Source organism: Euprymna scolopes, chromosome 44 (genome assembly GCF_053919585.1).
Source record: "Euprymna scolopes isolate OS-2025 chromosome 44, ASM5391958v1, whole genome shotgun sequence".
NCBI classification, from domain to species: Eukaryota; Metazoa; Mollusca; class Cephalopoda; order Sepiida; family Sepiolidae; genus Euprymna; species Euprymna scolopes.
The window spans coordinates 46,812,210-46,835,066 of record NC_136525.1 but is presented as its reverse complement, the minus strand read 5'-3'; the positions used below and the strand labels follow the sequence as shown (position 1 = coordinate 46,835,066).

The following is a 22,857-nucleotide window of genomic DNA, read 5'->3' as shown; positions in this document are numbered from 1 at the left end:
TAGTTAAATGTCCTAGAGCTAATTCAATATTAAGTAATGTGATTTATAATTTAAAAATTTAAAAAAATTTTAAAAATTTAAAAATCAAAATTTAATTAAATTAAAAATCAGTTTCATAAGAAGGAACAACAACAAAGTCAATTATCTGTACGATCGTTTCGGAAATCCGTGCTTTTTATTTGTGGTATACATGAAGTCACGTAGAACAATTATACATAGTTTTTTTGGTAAGCACGGTCTCCTCATCAGCAAATTTAGGAGGATTTCTATTGAATTGAAAAGACACCAAAAATAAACCTAGCATTAAAAGTAAGGCAGATGAATCTGAAAAATTGAAGTAAAAGGTTTGGATTTAAAATTTATAAGAAAATTAATAAGAAAATTGGTATAGGTTAGAGATAGAAATGAGTAGAAAAAATATATTTTTTTTTGAATTTACATAATAAATTTGATTTAAAAATATATAGATATATAGTTACCTTTTGGTTTTTCTTTTTTTGAAATCAGGAACTGTATTTAAAGTAGTCATTTAGATGTTTGCTATAGCTTTTTATTTTATTGAATGATGAATTTTAAAAGGGCGACGCTCGTGCAGTAAATTGTTTCCGTTGACTTTGTTGTTCCTTCTTATGAAACTGATTTTTAAATTTTTAAAAATTTAAAAAATTTTTAAATTATAAATCACATTACTTAATATTATATATATATATATATATATATATATATATATATAATATTAAGTAATATATATAATATTAAGTAATATATATATATATATATAATATTAAGTAATATATATAATATTAAGTAATATATATATATATATATATATATAATATTAAGTAATATATATAATATTAAGTAATATATATATATATATATATATATATATAATATTAAGTAATATATATAATATTAAGTAATATATATATATATATATATATATAATATTAAGTAATATATATAATATTAAGTAATATATATATATATAATATTAAGTAATATATATAATATTAAGTAATATATATATATATATAATATTAAGTAATATATATAATATTAAGTAATATATATATATATATATATATAATATTAAGTAATATATATATAATATTAAGTAATATATATATATATATAATATTAAGTAATATATATAATATTAAGTAATATATATATATATAATATTAAGTAATATATATAATATTAAGTAATATATATATATATATATAATATTAAGTAATATATATAATATTAAGTAATATATATATATATACATAATATTAAGTAATATATATAATATTAAGTAATATATATATATATAATATTAAGTAATATATATAATATTAAGTAATATATATATATATATATAATATTAAGTAATATATATAATATTAAGTAATATATATATATATATATAATATTAAGTAATATATATAATATTAAGTAATATATATATATATATAATATTAAGTAATATATATAATATTAAGTAATATATATATATATATATATAATATTAAGTAATATATATAATATTAAGTAATATATATATATATAATATTAAGTAATATATATAATATTAAGTAATATATATATATATATAATATTAAGTAATATATATAATATTAAGTAATATATATATATATATATATATAATATTAAGTAATATATATATAATATTAAGTAATATATATATATATATAATATTAAGTAATATATATAATATTAAGTAATATATATATATATAATATTAAGTAATATATATAATATTAAGTAATATATATATATATATAATATTAAGTAATATATATAATATTAAGTAATATATATATATATACATAATATTAAGTAATATATATAATATTAAGTAATATATATATATATAATATTAAGTAATATATATAATATTAAGTAATATATATATATATATAATATTAAGTAATATATATAATATTAAGTAATATATATATATATATATATATAATATTAAGTAATATATATAATATTAAGTAATATATATATATATATAATATTAAGTAATATATATAATATTAAGTAATATATATATATATATATATATATATATATATATATATATATAATATTAAGTAATATATATAATATTAAGTAATATATGTATATATATATATACATATATTAGGGTGGTTTTTTTTACATAAGTTCCCACCGTTTTTATTTTAGAAAATCAAAAATCAAAGAATTTAAATGGCAAAAATAAGTTCGTATCGGGTCCAAGCTCCAAGTTTTTGTGTGAATCCCATCGACTAAAGATGGCGCGAAATTGTCGCAAAATTACACTTCATCTTTTCACCGATTTCTCTACATGTCTGATGGCCATCTTCCTTCAAAAGAACCCTGAGTTGGTCTTCATCTCTCTTGATTGATCTTCCGGTACGAGAAGCGCCACTGAGGTCAAAATTATCGTGTTAAATTAACCCAATCTCGAACAGTTCTCTCAGCTATAGCGTTTTCTCCATATATGGCACAAATATCCTTGGTCACTTTATCTACTTAACAATCTATTTGACGGTTCTGAAAAACGGGAAAAAAGAGAAAAATTACATGAGCAAAAAACGATGACCATTATCTTGTAGAAGAGAACACGTACTTTCTAATGATATATAACACTTTGCCAAATATCCAAACATATAGTTCTCTCGACCAAGTTCTCTCCGATTCTCTCTTCTCTGATTTTGAGCAAGTGGTACAATAGGGAACGAGGTGGCTGGTTACTTTTAACGCATCTTAAACCAATCTTTTATCTTTACATCATCAATGCTCTGATCCCCATCTGGCATCAATTGAAATGAATGGCTCTCGTCTTGGGGAAGCCTCATGTTTTGACAAGCTTCTGGGCGTGACCTTTACTCCTGATCTGAAATGAAACACATACATTAAATCCGTTGCCAAGGCCGCTGGAAAAATGGTGGGATCCTTCTATCGATCCAGTAGATATCTCACTGCTGATGCCATTCTCTATCTATATAAGAGCCAAGTACGTCCAAGGATGGAGTACTGTTGCCACATCTGGGCAGGAGCTGCTAGAAAGGACTTATTCTGCCTTGATAGAGTTCAAAATAGACTTCGTAGTCTCGTAGGGGATGTCCTTTTCTCTTCCCTGTAACTTCTTTCTCACAGAAGAGATGTTGCGAGTTTGTCTCTGCTTTATCGTTATTTTCATGGCAAGTGCTCGGCTGAGCTCCAATCTATGGTCCCCCCCTCGCCAAACTTTCACAAGTCTAGCAGAAAACACTATCACTAATTTCCCCCACTCTTTATCTGTGCCTAAACCTAAACGTAGATTCCATGAGCAAAGCTTCTTTCTTAGAACCGCACGCCTATGGAGTTGTTTTCTGTTTTCCTGCTTTCCAGCTGACTGCAATATGGTTGTCTTCAAGTCTAATGTAAACAAGTTTTGGATGAGTCGTTCCATATAAGTTTACAAATTTACCGAATTTCTATAACTAACGATTACTATATTGTCCAATTTCTATTGTACACCCTTTAACCTTTATCCTCGAGCGGCCTCTTGGCCTTGATAAGTGGTGATGCCTATGTAAAAAAAAACATGTTTGCAACAACCTGATATATACGAGGTGCCTTCAATAACTTTGCAGACACTTTTTGTATGGGCACCATTTTATTTCGTGCTTTTTTAATATTTTATTTTCATTTTTGTTTTAATTTATTTTTATTATGTGTTTCCACATTTTTATTTTTTGTTACATTTATTTTTTCATACATATTCAAATAATGCTTTTGGCCTTTTTTTTTGCCTCAAGTAGTACCTTCCAAAAAGTTTTTGTGATTAAATAAACCAATGAAAACCTTTTGTGTATGCGCTTTTTAGGGAGCAACCATTAAATTAAAACCCGTTCATGCAGGCAGGGTCCACATTCCCCGTGAAATACCTTTTATTATTTTTATTATTATTATTATTATTATTATTATTATTATTATTATTGTTGTTGTTGTTGTTGTTATTGTAATAATAATAATAATAATAATAATAATAATAATAATAATAATAATAAAAATATTAGTGCTTGTGCAGTGTACGCACCGTGCTATATTTTAGACAGGATTTTTTAAAGTTAAATTAAGTTTTATGGTATCTTTTTTTTCTTTCATTAAATTGTTAGGGGAAAATACAGAATAGTTAGAACCCCCCTCCTGTTAAGAATGGCTTTCTAAATAACATTATTATTTCAGCACGGTGCGTACATCATTTATTTATACGATAAAACGCAAGAAAATATGTTAACTAAAATTTAATGTGTTCTTTATTTTTAGAGCATATCAAAACTTTAATTAAAACTAATTAGTTAATGAATTTTTAAGATGAATTTGCGTTCGTATGTCTCGAGAGAGAATAGAGAATTTTCTTATTTCATTTCCCATCTCAGGCATGTAAATTATTTACAAATGAAATGTTATAAAACAAACAAAAACGACAGCCTCTAAGGTTTTAGCTTGTGGCATAAGCAAATGTCATGGGGAGCAAGATCTGAACTAATGGAACAGCGAGGAACTGTTTTGGTGCCCATCTTGGGACAAATTTTGCGCAAATCTTCCACATCTTCAGTTCTTCGTGAATAATTGTGTGTACAGTTCCCACACTGACATCAAACTTTGTACTTATTGTTTCTACAGACACACGACGGTCCTTATCTATGAACGGCCCTGTCGGTGGGGCATTAGAATACGCCGACTGCCCCCCACCCCTGCAGAGGGTAAAAGTCCCTCAATGGGGGTCCTGGATATGACCTTAAACTATATCCAGTGATGAGGCCCCAGCTTGTGGGCTTTGGGGAGTGTGGAGCCACCCTTTAATTACCATTGCTCCCAGGTCCACTCTGACCCGGAGTGGTAGTACCTGTTAGGGTCCCAACTATGGGTTAAATAGAAACCGACGCGAAGACAACAAATATATTCTATTAAAAAAATTTTTCTTCAAAATCTTTGCATTCGGCATTAAATAACCCGAAAAGGGTTTATATACCGTAAAACAAAAACAACCAACCAACTTATCTATGAAATTCTTTATTTGGCCAATCAACTCTGGTGTTCTAACTTCTTTACTCCTCCCACACCTTTTACCATTCCTCACAGACTCCCTCATCAACTTATCAGTTAGGTTTATTACAATGAGCCGACGTTTTGTGACTTCACCTCGATTTTGAAGATCATGTCGACTACTACATCAATTTAATCCTGTAATAGACAAACAGCATTTAAAAGAACATCTACTACTATGGGATTGATTGCTGCATTCAGCAACCAGTTTAGTTTATTTTAATCTGTCCATGTTACGTGACCTCACCTCGGGTTTACGTTTCTCAACTATCAGTATTTCAGTCTTCAGCGGTACTGATCCGATTTAATTATTTTCACAAGTAAACAACATTGCATTTGTTTGCAAGGAACTGAAGATTTGAGCGAAGTTTGTTCCAAGTGCGCTCAGAGAATATCACAGTTGACCAAGATGGTATAAATGCCTTTGCTAATGATAGTTTTGTAGATATACAGCAAGTATTACATGACTAGGTTTTTTTAGATATACTTTATACTGTCAGATATGAGTTATTTCCTTTTTTTAGATATACTTTATACTGTCAGATATGAGTTATTTCCTTTTTTTAGATATACTTTATACTGTCAGATATGAGTTATTTCCTTTTTTTAGATATACTTTATACTGTCAGATATGAGTTATTTCCTTTTTTTAGATATACTTTATACTGTCAGATATGAGTTATTTCCTTTTTTTAGATATACTTTATACTGTCAGATATGAGTTATTTCCTTTTTTTAGATATACTTTATACTGTCAGATATGAGTTATTTCCTTTTTTTAGATATACTTTATACTGTCAGATATGAGTTATTTCCTTTTTTTAGATATACTTTATACAGTCAGATATGAGTTATTTCCTTTTTTTAGATATACTTTATACTGTCAGATATGAGTTATTTCCTTTTTTTAGATATACTTTATACTGTCAGATATGAGTTATTTCCTTTTTTTAGATATACTTTATACTGTCAGATATGAGTTATTTCCTTTTTTTAGATATACTTTATACTGTCAGATATGAGTTATTTCCTTTTTTTAGATATACTTTATACTGTCAGATATGAGTTATTTCCTTTTTTTAGATATACTTTATACTGTCAGATATGAGTTATTTCCTTTTTTTAGATATACTTTATACTGTCAGATATGAGTTATTTCCTTTTTTTAGATATACTTTATACTGTCAGATATGAGTTATTTCCTTTTTTTTATATATACTTTATACTGTCAGATATGAGTTATTTCCTTTTTTTAGATATACTTTATACTGTCAGATATGAGTTATTTCATACTAGATGTTGAATAGCTGGGTATCAAAATGGGGATATATAATATATAGAGGTATTTTGAAACAGGGATACATTGTATTCCCGCGTGGTTGTGTATATATTCTGTCCATATATACACTTGTATGTAACGAGTGTCTTATTGAATACACGTTTGTTCTTCATACACATATTTACGTGTGATAACCTAGTTTTCAAAATGTCACAAAACAACTTATCTGGTATATGTTCATACATAACGACAAATAAGGGCCGGAATAAACATCTTTGTCTCTTGCCAGACAAAAGGAAGACATACCTTCAACAAAAGCGACGAATACAATCCTATGGTGTACCAATATCTAGGCATGAACTGCTAAAATTAGCTTATCCTTCCTTGACAGAGTACAAAATAGACTTCGTGGCTTAGTGTGGGATGCCCTTTTCTCTTCCCTGCAACCTCTCTCCCACAGGAGAGACGTTGCGAGCCTGTCTTTGTTTTATCGTTACTTCCATGGCAAGTGCTCGTCTGAGCTCCAATCTCTGGTCCCCCCTCGCCAATCTTTCACGAAAAACACCTGTCTAGCTGAAACCAATGTCAGTAACTTTCCCTTCTCTTTAGCTGTGCCAAAACCAAAACGTAGATTCCATGAACAAAGCTTCTTTCTTAGAAGTGCATGCCTGTGGAACTCTCTGCCGTTTGCCTGTTTCCCACCTTACTACAACTTGGATGTCTTCAAGTCCAACATAAACAAATTCTTGATGAACCGCCCCCTTAAGTAAGACACTTTATCAAATCTCAAATACTAACGATTACTGCGATACTATCCCATTGATTATTGTACACATAAAAACCCTTATCCCCGAGTGGCCTCTGGGCCTTGATAAGTGATGACTTCCATGTAAAAAAAAAAAACAAAAAAACATCGGCAAATTAGGGAACACAATTGAACCATTTTTGATTTTGTTTAACGGAAATCTGCAACGTCTATAAACCCGTTACGTTATGCATCCACGTAACCACGTAACCAAACTTTTGTCACGTAATGTTTGTTTATTAAAACCAAACATTCCAATATTATTTTATCAAGCATCCTTCTAAGCATTTTATTGTTTTACATATTTATGGCTTAATTATTTCTACATTAAATTCCAGTCCTATTTCAAAACATCCTTCCGTTACAACATTGTCACCAGTTCAAATGTTGGTCACTCACCTCTCGACCCGGGACATCCGACGTTGCCCGGGCCATAATATAATATTTACTTTGTTTAAAAATAAAACTTCACAATACTCACACATTGAAGAGTGCTACATCCGGTGTCCATATAAATTTCCCTTTTATGTATGTTTTGAGAATGTTGGAGAAGTCATGTGGCGCCCAGGTCAAATAATGGTCAACCCATTCCTTTAAGCAAACAAAAGATGAATATAAAAAAAATGGACGATACGGCGATCATGCATATTAACTTAGTTGTGCCATTGCCTTTAAATATAATAAATGAGAATATTCGTAAACTGATTTTTTGTTCACCAAATTACGTTCCACGATTTTTTTTTGTTTCATTTCAATATTGTATTTTAATATAATAATTGAGAATATTCGTAAACCAAATTTTTGCTCAAATAAATGTGTTCTTTCTTCCTCGTTTCTTATGTTCCTTGCGATAGAGTCTACAAAGTGTTGGGTCTACATGCTAACACATGTGTAAACGTGTGTTGCGTTACAGAAGATTATTTGTAATGACTAGGCCTTTTCACAAAAAAGGGTTCAAAATGAAAAAAGAAGAAAAAGAAGAAAGATTTATTTGTCTGTTATCTCTTTCTCTCTCTGTCTCTCTCTCTGTCTCTCTCTCTCTCTCTCTCTATATATATATATATATATATATATATATATATATGTATATATATATATAGCTTTGTCTATCTATCTAGCTAGCTATCTAGCTATCTAGCTATCTATCTATCTAGCTAGCTAGCTAGCTAGCTAGCTAGATAGACAGATAGCGATAGGTGGACAACAGAGATTTGAATCATCATGTTTTTACAGGTTATCAAACTTTGTCAAACTCTGCGACTGGTCAGTTTACACAGGAAAGTATCCGAACGGGGACGTACGTGACCTGTCAAGTGTCACGTGTTCCGGTTTGCACAAACATAGTGTTGAGTTAAGTTCAAAATGCTGAGAAAAACGGATGGACGAAACGGGTCTCCCCTCAGACCAGGGCCGTTAGAATAGACATTTAGTGAGGACAACAGTCCGTTACACAAACACAATGTACATACATTTTTATATGGCCCATTAATTAATCAAGGAAATATAAGTATGAAAGAAAAAAATTGCAGTACACTGTGAATAATATCGTTCGGGTTTTGTTCTTTTCCCTTTTCTGCTTCACTTTCGATTTTTGTCTTGTTTTGTCGGTCCTGTTTTTAGTTGCTAAAGGGTGTTTAATGTTAAAATTATGTTAGTATTATGACTTGAGTATATGATATTATAAAGGACATATGCTCAGTTAACGAAGTAAATAGCTTTTAAAAAATAGTAGTCACCAATCATCTGGGGAGATGAAAGAAGAGAGAAGCTTAGTCTCCACTTCATCCCCAACAATATGATGTCATTGACATAAGTCAAGTCCTGCTGACCAACTGCCATCCTTGAAGAAAGTCATCAAAGTTAAACACTCGACTGAGAATACTAAAGTTTAAAAAAAGAACATATCCAATTCTTAACACGAGCTATGCTAAGTGACTTAGAAATAAGTGTTATTATTTATTTGTAAATTTTTGACCCGTAACTAATGCTTTTATTTTTCAGTATTTTGTTACTTGGTATATTTAAAGGCATCTTTAAATTAATGGCAGGCGAAATTGCTTGGCAATCAAGTAAGACACTTGCTGTTAACAGGATATTATCCATTGATCCTAAAATTTTATGAGTAAAAAGACACAGTGGCTGCATTGCCGCTGTGGTAGAAAGCTAAGTGTCTATTAAACATTTAAGATACTTGCAATCCTTGCAATTCAGAAGGGTGTAGATTATGAAGAATTTATCTGTAGACAGTTCAAAAGTGAATAAAAAGAGTGCTCACAACCGCAAGGTAGTGCTGGAATAGAGCAAAAAAGGAGAAAATGCAATCATTATTGCGTAAAATGGTGATATCAGCATGAGTCGGGGGCACTAGTAACGCCTGTGGCCCTTTGGATCAGGTGTTAACTGTAATTGTCTCGTATAATCTCGCCAAAAGAGGGCTGAGTAGTTAGGAGCCAAAAAGGGTCCATAGATTAAACAAAAGCTTAGATTAACTAGTGTTGTCTCCAATATTCTTGTTATATGGGGCTAAACAATTAAGAGACAAATAATTTGTAAGATTAGACAAGAGGTTATGCTAACTAGTTTAGTTAATGAATTTCGGAAAGAAAATTTTAACAACAACAACAACAAAAAAACTATTTGGGCAATTGGCATGGGAATCCATCGAGCACAAGGGGAAAAATATTAATGACTAGGAGGGCCCAGTAACTGGCGTTTCCCGGTAGAAGCCTGCTCCATCCCATCTATAAAAAAGCTTTTTTCCCAATCTAGTGTGCCCCCTGTGAGAGAACTGTATTGTCCCCACATCTAAAACAAACCTTGTATCCATGTCTGTCCTCTGCCATTAAGTAATTATTCTTTTTATTGTTATTATTGATTTTTGTCAATGAATAACCATTCAAATTATAGGTAATCGAGTTTTATTTTAGCAAAACCTCCAAAATAGACTCTCGAGTTGTATAGACTTGAAGGAAAAATAATCACATACAGACGCACGCACACAAACAGATGCGCGTGCACACACATAGTCGTGCACACCCCCACACACAAACTCACACACACAAACCCACACCCACCCACACGCACATGCATGCACACATGGTTGGGCACATACTCGCGCACACATGCAAACACACACACGACCAAAGAAGCACATACACACACACGGGTATAAAAAAACACTGTCGTATTTAAATCAAAAATTAAAACTCCTCACACACACACACACACACACTCACACACACACACACACTTGTGCCCACATACGTAAACACACAAACAAAGAAACACACACAAACACACACAAACAAAGAAACACACACACAAACAAAGAAACACACACACACACACACAAACACACACAAACACACACAAAGAAACACACACAAAAACAAAGAAACACACACACAAACACACACAAACACGCGGGTATAAAAAACACTGTGGTATTAAAAACACTTACACGCAAACACCAAAAATAAAAGACAAAGAATAAAAAACAAAAAAGACCATCAAAATAAAACCCAAATTCCCCTAATTTAAAAAAGATTCTAAAATATAACTGAAAGTAATCATCAAATTATTTCAATCTATGTAATATGTGTAATTCTGGCCCAAACAAAGTATTTTCTGGAAGGAATTAAATTAAAAAAAAACATTTTATCCTTTCTATCAACATGCTGCAACGATCCACAAATAAAAACTGACAAACCAGAATAAAATATTCATTTTAACAAGAAAGGCATTTATCCATTGGGATTGATCCCTCTTACATGTCTGCTTGAAATGTTGCCAGGAAGAGATAAAATTCTTTTCTCTCTCTCTCTCTTTCTCCCTCTCTCCCTCTCCCCCCCTCTCTCTCTCTGGAAGTCATGTGATTTCGTCGACTTTTGTTTCTGAGATCACTTCTGATCCCTAGGTGTTACTCAAATTTTTCCAGTGAAACCTATGTAGAATTTAAAAAAAAAAATGGAATCTATTAAAATCCACGGTACTTGTACAGTTTAATCGAGACCTGGATTAGTTTTTCGTTGCAGTTTATATAAATTCTTTTAGTAGTTTCGAAAAACAGTAACTGTTATTTATGTTTGTAAAGCAAACTTCCCCCCCCCTCACACACACACACATAAGCAAAGAAAAACACACAAACACACACATGGGTATAAAAAAGGATTGTCGCACACACACATACAAGCAAAAAAAAAAGCACACACACAATCACAGACACGGGTATAAAAGAAAATACAGGCGTATTTAAAAAACAAAATGTAATGTAAAAAAGTAAATTAAAAAAATTTGTTCGTTGTAGTTTATATAAATTAAACCATTATTTATGCATATAATATAAACCCCCACACACACACTGGTATAAAAAAAAACAGTCATATAAAAAGCAAATAAAATTCCTTAGTAAGAGATTAGTTCTACTGTGTAGAGTGAGCGGCCATATTGTTTTAGGATTGAAGTGTTCATTTTTTGGAAGAATGTTGGTATTCCAGCATAATAGAATTTTATGGTCTCAGCCAATGAATGTAGCCGGAAATCTTAGTGGGGAGAAATCATTATTTTCGAATAGGGAAGTGTAAGGGTAGTTGTATGTGTATGAGTCTGCGTTTCACTTAATAATGGTGTCAGGGTAAGATAGGTATACTGGGTATATAATTACCCGGTCTCGATTGGTAGTGGTGAGAGTACTTTTGATTTAGAGGGGAAAATACGAACTACTTCGTCTAAACAATTTGGCGATCGTGATGATGGTGCTCGTAGGAAGTGATGTAGGATTTTAATATACCAAATAAATGTGAATGTAATGGCGTTCAAAAGTTACATAAGATGATGGGTAATGGTTTAGCCATAATAAATTAGTATGTGGTATCTGTTAATGCAAACCTACGGTAATTTGGCCCAGAGGGGAATTTCTGCAATCAGGAGACAGGAGATATGAATGATACGATTGGTAGAGAAATTTAGATTTGTGGAAGAGAATGAACACTGTAGATAAGTAATAAACTGACTTTAATAGTAAAATGAAAATGTCCAGATTCAGCGTGGGCAATTTACAGATTCTGAGGTTAAGGTTAGGGTTAGGATTATATTTGCTTACGATACCACGCTCTTATAACAGATATCAGGGGAAAACGTATCCAAGACAATGAACGAGCAATTTACAGATTCTGAGGTTAGGGTTAGAGTTAGGGTTATATTTGCTTACGATACCACGTACTCATAACAGACATGAGGGGAAAACCTATCCAAAACAATGAACGATAAACCATGTAATAACAGGAAACTAATTCAAAAAGAATATATAGGTACCACCAGCTGAGAAGGCAATAGACTAGGAATTATGCGGAGAACTGCATCTTGAACACTCAGACCTTGGTGCAGCTTTAAAAACTCTTTCGATATGTCTGCAGATATGCAACATTCAGATCGACTGTCGGCGTAGAAAATACTCCTAGAATATTATTTAAACCAGCATAGAAAATACTCCTAGAATATTATTTAAACCAGCATAGAAAATACTCCTAGAATATTATTTAAACCAGCATAGAAAATACTCCTAGAATATTATTTAAACCAGCATAGAAAATACTCCTAGAGTATTATTAAAACCAGCATAGAAAATACTCCTAGAATATTATTTAAACCAGCATAGAAAATACTCCTAGAATATTATTTAAACCGCCATAGAAAATACACCTAGAGTATTATTTAAACCAGCATAGAAAATACTCCTAGAATATTATTTAAACCACCATAGAAAATACTCCTAGAATATTATTTAAACCAGCATAGAAAATACTCCTAGAATATTATTTAAACCACCATAGAAAATACTCCTAGAGTATTATTTAAACCAGCATAGAAAATACTCCTAGAATATTATTTAAACCACCATAGAAAATACTCCTAGAATATTATTTAAACTAGCATAGAAAATACTCCTAGAATATTATTTAAACCACCATAGAAAATACTCCTAGAATATTATTTAAACTAGCATAGAAAATACTCCTAGAATATTATTTAAACCAGCATAGAAAATACTCCTAGAATATTATTTAAACCAGCATAGAAAATACTCCTAGAGTATTATTTAAACCAGCATAGAAAATACTCCTAGAATATTATTTAAACCAGCATAGAAAATACTCCTAGAATATTATTTAAACCAGCATAGAAAATACTCCTAGAGTATTATTTAAACCAGCATAGAAAATACTCCTAGAATATTATTTAAACCACCATAGAAAATACTCCTAGAATATTATTTAAACCAGCATAGAAAATACTCCTAGAATATTATTTAAACCACCATAGAAAATACTCCTAGAATATTATTTAAACTAGATTAGAAAATACTCCTAGAGTATTATTTAAACCAGCATAGAAAATACTCCTAGAATATTATTTAAACTAGCGTAGAAAATACTCCTAGAATATTATTTAAACCAGCATAGAAAATACTCCTAGAATATTATTTAAACCAGCATAGAAAATACTCCTAGAGTATTATTTAAACCAGCATAGAAAATACTCCTAGAATATTATTTAAACCAGCATAGAAAATACTCCTAGAGTATTATTTAAACCAGCATAGAAAATACTCCTAGAATATTATTTAAACCAGCATAGAAAATACTCCTAGAATATTATTTAAACCAGCATAGAAAATACTCCTAGAGTATTATTTAAACCAGCATAGAAAATACTCCTAGAATATTATTTAAACCACCATAGAAAATACTCCTAGAATATTATTATAACCAGCATAGAAAATACTCCTAGAATATTATTTAAACCACCATAGAAAATACTCCTAGAGTATTATTTAAACCAGCATAGAAAATACTCCTAGAATATTATTTAAACCAGCATAGAAAATACTCCTAGAATATTATTTAAACCAGCATAGAAAATACTCCTAGAGTATTATTTAAACCAGCATAGAAAATACTCCTAGAATATTATTTAAACCAGCATAGAAAATACTCCTAGAGTATTATTTAAACCAGCATAGAAAATACTCCTAGAATATTATTTAAACCAGCATAGAAAATGCTCCTAGAATATTATTTAAACCAGCATGGAAAATACTCCTAGAATATTATTTAAATCAGCATAGAAAATACTCCTAGAATATTATTTAAACCAGCATATAAGATACTCCTAGAATATTATTTAAACCACCATAGAAAATACTCCTAGAATATTATTTAAACCAGCATAGAAAATACTCCTAGAATATTATTTAAACCAGCATAGAAAATACTCCTAGAATATTATTTAAACCACCATAGAAAATACTCCTAGAGTATTATTTAAACCAGGAAACCTAGATTGGGGTTCATTTTCGAAGCGTTTTCGGATGGATTACCAACATTTGAATATTTTTGATGATTATTTTACTTTGGAACTTTGGACTGTAGTTTAATCTCGAAGCCTTTTGCATTGAACTGCTGTAATATTACCCGAATCACCTTCCCAAGGACTCAAATTGAACTACCTATAACGATTTGAACTTTTTCTTTCTTGCTTCTACTTAAATTCTTTCTCTCCTTTCGCCCTAAAACCATTTTCAGAGCTGTATATATATATATATATATATATATATATTTTTTTTTGGTGATGAGATTTCAACATCTTCTCACATACAGCACCTGGTATTTCTAAATGGCCACTCAGCTTGCATTCACCATGCTCTATCTTGCTTAACTTCTTTGATTTAATAACCGGTGTGTAAACATGATTATACATTGTATTTTAAAAAAAAAATGAATTTTGCTATATGTGTATGTGCTTCTATATCTATTACTAGCGGGGGTACCCGGCGTTGCCCGAGTGTTTGTTTCCGGGACGGGGGGGGGAGGAGTTTTAAAAAATGTTATGGTAGGGAAGTAGGAAGGATCAAACCCGGAGTCATGAGTAAAAGTAGGAAAATAATGTGTGAAAAAAAAACAAAAACATCTGCAACGTTAACAGTTCGGCCACCAAGAAAAGTCCATTCCAGTTGTTTAGGAAAAAGAAAAAAAAAACGACTACGGTAGGTCGGCGCGAACGTGAAAATATAATGTGAATTGTCCAGCACGCTAACCATTACGCCACAGAGCACTGCAGCTTAGTTTAGTGATTTTAAATAACTTCACATGAAAGAACTACGAAGCCAAACCGGTGTTCTCTTCTTAACTGTTCCTTGTGAACGATCCCCAAACGGTGTTAAGTGGTGGCAGGGGGAGGAGGAATTTATTAGAGAGAAAATATTTTACCACTTCCATTGATCTTAACCGATTTTGGCCGTGACTTCTCAGCAGAAAAAGTATAGAAATCTAAGATTATCGAGGAATTTGAGAAATAATAAGCCTATAACACACCTCAGATATTGTTCTGCCATTTGTGCATATTATATTTGCATGAAATATCTTGATTTTTAATCCTATTAAGGTCAAAATCAGACGCGAAAAAATGAGTTCATTTTATTTATATAGAGATGATACTAAACGTGAGTCAATCAACGTTAGTTTTCCTAAGGCTGTTTATTCTACCCACTACTTCTACCTTTCGATATTTCTGTTCGTACTCTTTATTAGTCCCCATTATTTCATCACGTACGTTGTTTTTTTTTTTCATTAGTAGTGGAATAGGGATAAAAAAAAAGAACTGAAGTTAACTGCTGTTATAACAAATTGTTAACATTTGAAACTTTAATCAAGCTGGCTTTGGTGTTAAGGGAGGTCATGTTGGTGCTGTCCTTAACATATGACACACCGAAGTAGTCAAGCAGATTCAGGTCGGGGATGTAGGTATTTATTTGCTTCCCCACGTAAGCAAAATATGACACAAGGTCGGTTTTTATGTGGGGTGAAGGGGAAGGGGGACGAAAGGGGAAGGGAGGGGAGACGAAGGGGGGGCCGGTATATATAGGGTTGCCCCTACATGTACCAACAACCAATTACCACAAGGGCAATGGTCTCAAAGTGCAGCATCTGGGAACAGATGGTATTTATTTGCTCCCCCACCGAGCAAATTAGGCACAAGGCCAATTTTTAATGTGAGGAGTGAAGGGGAAATGGGGACCAACTCCCCGGGGAGTTGGATAATGACAATTGGTATGAAGGGTTGTCATAGCTGGTCTTTGCTAGTCATAGCTTGCAGCATCTGCCGGAACAGATGGTATTTATTTGCTCCCCCACCGAGCAAATTAGGCACAAGGCCAATTTTTAATGTGAGGAGTGAAGGGAGGGGGAAGGGAAAAAGGGGACCAACTCCCGAGAGGTGGGAAATGAGAGCTGGTTAAAGGTCAGGCATGTGGGGTTGCCCCCACATCTGGTCTTTGCTAGTCATAGCTCGTCATAGCTTGCAGTATCTGCCGGAACAGATGGTGTTTATTTGCTCCCCCACTGAGCAAATTAGGCACAAGGCCGTTTTTAATGTGAGGTAAAAACCAGCTCCCCTAAAAGTAGGCAAAAAGGGGGCACTCTGGTTACCAAAAATAATAATTGTCCCAGTATAGAGGGTTTCCCCTCCATTGACTGGTACAAATTATCTTAAGTGCAGCATCTGCCGGAACAGATACTAAACTTTGATCTCAGCCAAAAGGCCGAGTAGAATGAGGTCGGGGAAGTAGAAGGGGTGCCAGCAAGAGAAGGGTACAAATTCTTAGCACTCCTTCTAAAGCCAAGCCTGGGTCTCATTGGACTTGTGGACTGGCGCTAAGTCCTGCTACCACACCAGGGCTGCCAGCGGCCACCTGATTGCACCAGGGGATCACCAAACTCTTCAGGTACACTTTGGTGTTGACTTTCAAGCTTATTTCGAAGATGTGAGGTGGCATGATGTGGCTTTCACTTAAAACCACACCAAAGACCATAACCGTGGCCGGAAACTTCATTGAGATGTGCCCTTAAGCGTTGAACCATCTGGATTTGCATTTTGAGGGTGCTGGCAATGGTCCTGTCGTCATAAATTGGATCGATAGAGAGCATGAGATGTACATCGGCACATTTCCGATCTCGTTCGTTGAACATTGTGTCACTTTAACATATGATAGAAGGCTTCTACTGCTCTTGGAATTTGCACACAACTAATTAGTAGATGGTCTGCAGCAACAACAACAAAAAAAGAAAACCATTTTTCATCAAACAGAAATGGAATCATGTCGTCTTTTCTAGGGCGACTGTTTTATCATCCCACCGTTTATTTTCATTTAAAATTTTGAGAAAATTTCGTTCACAACTTACCGCAGTGTCCCAACTGAGGGTCGTCACCGCCTGATTCATCTCGTCTATGTCCAACGACAAAAGTTGCATCCGGAAACTGACCGGAAGTGTCTTCGTCGCATTCGTCAGGGGTCGTGCCGATTGGTGGTAATCAGTCATCAGCATTGATACCAAATAGTGCTCAGCTGTAAATATAGAGTGAATCTCAATTTTAGAGTAGTTAATCTATATAGTGAGCTATTTACTCGCGGTAGAAATCTCGTAGAGAAATTGATTATCTTTCTTTTTTAGCGGCATAAACACGACACAGCCTGAACCTTGCTAACGTTATATCGCATGAATGATAATAAAAAAGAGGTAAACATTAGAAAACATTTATAAAGCCAATTTCGGTGAAACATTGTTTCCAATCGACATGGCACAGAAAGCATCATAATGCGCCTGCGCGTGTGTGTAGGGGTATTCATTGTTTTTCAAGGTCATGACATAAGATACTTCTCTATATAAATAAAACAGTAGAGGTCTAAATTCCCTAAATATCATATTTTAAGACTGTATCCCAAAATTGACAGTGGAGTGTAGTAGAGCTCGTTCCTCACACAGACGGACAAGGTCACTTTTCTATATAAACTAACGGGGGTGCCCGGTGTTGGCTGGGTGTTTAGATGGCGTAGTAAGGACCATGGGGGGGAGGTCAAAACAAAGTAATGGAGTGCGCAGGTGTGTGTTGGTGATGTGGTAAGGAACCTCGGGGGTTGGGGTGTAAAAAAATGTGGTTGTAGAATTGTAAAGGAAGAAAAAAAAAGAAAACGCGCTTATTTATTTTAAGTGGTATACAGGAGTTATTGCAAATTGGCGAAGAGGTATATTATGATATTTAATAAAGGCTAAGTAATTTTAAAGCTACTGTATAAGTATTTTGTCTTATGTTTGCATTGGAAAATTAGTTCGCTTTTTGTGTAATTATATTTTTACTTTGAGGGGATGTTATTAACTAACCGCCTCAGAAATATATATATATATATATATATATATATATATATATATATATATATATATATATATGTATATATATATATATATAGAAGAAAAAGCAAAAAGCAAAGAATCAGGTAAAAGACCGTTGTACGTTTGTCATTGAGAAAATAAGATAGAAGAAGAAGATAGAAGAAGAAGAAGAAGAAGAAGAAGAAGAAGGTTTTCCTAACTCTTCGTCATTCTTCTCCTTCTTCTTCTTCTTCTTCTTCTTCTTCTTCAAGAAAGACGAGGAGTTAGGAAAACCTTGACATACTAACTATAATTTCACATAGGATCAGTGACTCTATCACCGGGACTTACTCTTTTGAGCAATAGCTCTCAACATATCAAAGTCATTTGATAGGGTTTGGCATAAAAGCTTACTTCACAAGATCTATTAAAGGTTTATTAAAGTACTCATCGATGATCAGAAGTCCGAACCTCAAAGTATCAACACTGCTGTGCCTGAAGGATCCATCCTGGGTCCAACTCTCTTGATTATCTTCATTAATGATCTCCCAAATCACATTCTGAGTTCATTCGTCAACATATATGCAGACGACACTATCAACTATGATAACATTCTAAAGTACTAAGATGTCTCTGAGTTTATCTCCTCTAACTTTGAAAACGTGGTACAATAGGGAAAAAGGTGGATGGTTTATTTTAACGCATCCGAAGCCAAGCTTCTATCGTTTCACTGCCAACGCTCTGATCCCCATTTGAACCCAATTGATATGAATGGCTCTCGTCTCAAAAAAGCTCCCTGCTTCGATAAGCTTCTAGGACTGACCTTCACTCTTGACCTGAAATAGAAGATTACATCAAATTTGTTGCCAATGTTGCTGGAAAAAATAGTTGGATCACTCTACTGCTCTAGAAGGTATGTAACTCTCGATGCAATCTGCTACTGTATAAGAGCCAGGTATGTCCTAAAATACGGTATTGTTGCCGCATCTGGGCAGCAGTTGCTCGGGGCACACCGTGCAGCCTTGACAGAGTTCAAAATCGGCTTCGATACTTGGTAAGTGATTTCCTTTGCTCCTCCCTCTTTCCCACAGAAAAGACATTGCAAGCCTGTCAGTCATTTTCATGGAAGAAGAAGAAGAAGAAGAAGAAGAAGAAGAAGAAGAGGAACAACAACAACAACAACAACAACAACAACAACAACAACAAAAACAAAAAACAACGACAGGGAGACGAGAACATTTCGACTTGTTTATACTGCTTCACAATCTATTAATTGAAAAACAAATTATTAGATTTTCTTTTGCAATTTAATTCACATTGCATTCAAGAATTCGACTCACCATATTCGGATCTGGAGAACCGTAATAGTAATACTGCCAGGAGTAATTGGTACCAGCCAGGTCGCATCGTGTCAGAATTTCTTGGTCCGATTCAGAACTGAAGAAAAACAACAACAAAAAAAAGATGAACCTTTTATTCTAATATATATATATATATATATATATATATATATATATATATATATATATATATATATATGTGTGTGTGTGTGTGTGTGTGTGTGTGTGTGTGTGTGTGCGTGTGTGTGTGTGCGTGCGTGTATGTGTGTGTGTAACAGATACTGTCAAGAATTGTATAAGTCAACTGAATTAAAGGAATATATTATAAGCTGGTCAACATCATGAACTTTGGAATATAGTTTTTTGTCATTTATTCTCTATATTGCTCTGTAATTACATTGAGCTTCTTAAATAAGGATTGGTATATATTATAAGAAAGTATATTTCCACAGAAAGATATATATATATATATATATATATATATATATATATATATCTTTCTGTGGAAATATATTATATATATATATATATATAACTTTTTGTCATTTATTCTCTATATTGCTCTGTAATTACATTGAGCTTCTTAAATAAGGATTGGTATATATTATAAGAAAATATATTTCCACACACACATATATATATATATATATATATATATATATATATATATATATATATGAACAAATGATTAATAATATATGTTAAAAGACATCTTGAAAAAGAGTTAAAAACATATTTAATTTGAAAAAAGGAAGCACAAGATAAGTGGATAGTCCTTAATCTGCGGAGTTTCGAAGAAATACTCTCCTTCTCATCAGAGGGCAGGAATTAGCAAAATGCAGGATCGGATTTTGCATATAAAAGTATTTAATGAAACTACAAGTAAGTCAAAGATCTTACTTAGTTAAAAAAAAGGGTGAGGTAAGGGGAACAGGAGGCAAAAGAAAAATAATAAAAAGATTTCACATGAATGGATAGTCCGGTGAAGGGTAAAAATCCAAAAATGGTTAAATCCAAAACGGTCGTATTTAAAATTTCAATCCACTGGGTAAATTCCAAATGGTCCAAAATCATCCAAAAGGCAGAGTTCCTTGGAAAAAAGCGCAAATAGAATGAATTCCAAATCATTGAAAGAAAAGTACTAGAGATAATATTTGAAACACGTCTGTCAAGGCTGGATGAATAAAAAAAATTAAGGTTTAAAAAAAAAACCCGAAAAACGCTGACAATTTAAATTTGAAAAGCAAGGTCAAACTGACCCAGACAAAAAGCGCGAAAGTTAGCGTTAATAATTAGGTCAGCTTAGATATGCACGTGAAAGTCTCAGAATTAAATTAAGAAAACTGATCAGAAGAACAAACATTCAGTTTCCTTCACCGGACTATCCAGAAACGATGTTTTTATTGCGATAGACATTAAGTCATGGACAATAATTTTGACATATAGGTTTCATCAGCAAAAATATTAGGTGGTTTGTTTTTTTTATAAAAGACACCATAAATAAACCTTGCATTTTTTTTTTTTAAATAAGGCAGGTATATATTCTAATTGTTCGCTTTTTGAAAACCGTAATTATCGTCAAAGCATTCATTTGGATGTTGAATGCAGCTTATAAATGCTCGAAAATCATATATATATATATATATATATATATATATATATATATATATATATATAAATTTATAATATATATATATATATATATATATATATATATATATATAGTAATTTATAAAATATATATGGCGATTAAGCTACACTGAATATTCTGCGTTTCATCCACTCTAGGACTCCTTATGCGCTAGAGTAGATGAAACGCGGAATATTCTGTGTAGCTTAACCACCATATATATTTTATATATATATATTATAAATTACTAACTAGCTCTACCTATGTATTGAGCACTTTTGAAGTAAATACTTAAAGTTTACGCATAAATCTATACTTTCGTATTTTATGTGAGTAAATTAAGTAGTTACATATATATATATATATATATATATATATATATATATATATATATATATATATATATATATATATATATATATATATATATATATATATATAATAGTGTTGGGATGATTAACGGAATCGGTATCGGAATCAGAAAAAATTTTGCTTATTTCCGAATGCCAAAAACGATTCTTTTAATTGTCTTTTTCATTTTATTTTCTTTAAAGCTGGTAGCAATGATAAAATAATAAATATTTTTTTTTATTTTAAACTAAAATCCAGCGATCATCCCCCACAAGTGTATTTTATATTTTATATTATATATTATATGCAAGTTTAACATGCGCTTTTAATGGTAATTTGGAAAAAAAAAAAAATAACAACTTTATAGATAAATATTTAGAGTTTTATGAAGAATCGGAATCGGTAACTGTATCAGAATCGGGAATTTAGTACGGAATTGATAATTGTATCGGAATTGGAAAAAATATTGGAATCGTCCCATCACGAATATATAATTAATTTTTTTTTCACAAACGGGTCACCACTTATCAAGACCCGGAGGCCACTCGAGGATAACGCTTAATGTGTGCACAGTAGTCGATGGGAAAATGTAGTAATCGTTAGTAGTAATAATAAAACGACCAATGAATTTTAACGAGGTTCATACAAGAGTGCTCAATACAGTAGTAGGGCAAATAAGATATACTTTTTATTTGTTTTCCATAAGCATTAATGTGTCGCTACACATTCATGAGCATGTTTCAGTCAACCAGTTACAAGTAACTAGAGACCTCCTCAGGCGATATTGCTTATAGAAAAGGACTTATTTACTTGCCTCCCCACGAGGGCTATCAAATGAATAACATATACATATGACGCGGTATATATATATATATATATATATATATATATATATATATATATATATATATATATATATATATATATATATATATATGTACATATAAATAATATTAAATAATAGTAACAACACACTAAGCCAAACTAATGTAGTGTATGAACTTCGAAGAATGTCTCCGAACCCACTCTAAAAACTTATACAATGCATACATAGGCCACACCACAACAACACTCTCCCGACAGCTAACCTATCATTTAGCAGACAATAACGCCATAAAACAACACCTAGCATTTCATGATAAAAACCTACT

General features: G+C 32.1%; 1 protein-coding gene across 1 annotated transcript in view; it reads right to left on the bottom strand.

Moving 5' to 3' along the window:
* Positions 1–22,857, bottom strand: part of LOC145268626 (neuronal acetylcholine receptor subunit alpha-9-I-like) — an 87,810-nt gene that overhangs the window by 24,251 nt on the left and 40,702 nt on the right. Inside the window, exons 2-4 of the mRNA XM_080124100.1 lie at positions 19,726–19,822; positions 17,420–17,583; positions 7,663–7,772 (exon numbers count right to left, since the gene is read on the bottom strand). Of these exons, the coding sequence (XP_079980226.1) occupies positions 7,663–7,772; positions 17,420–17,583; positions 19,726–19,792 (341 nt within the window). The 5' untranslated portion in view covers positions 19,793–19,822. The remainder of the gene's footprint in view (positions 1–7,662; positions 7,773–17,419; positions 17,584–19,725; positions 19,823–22,857) is intronic.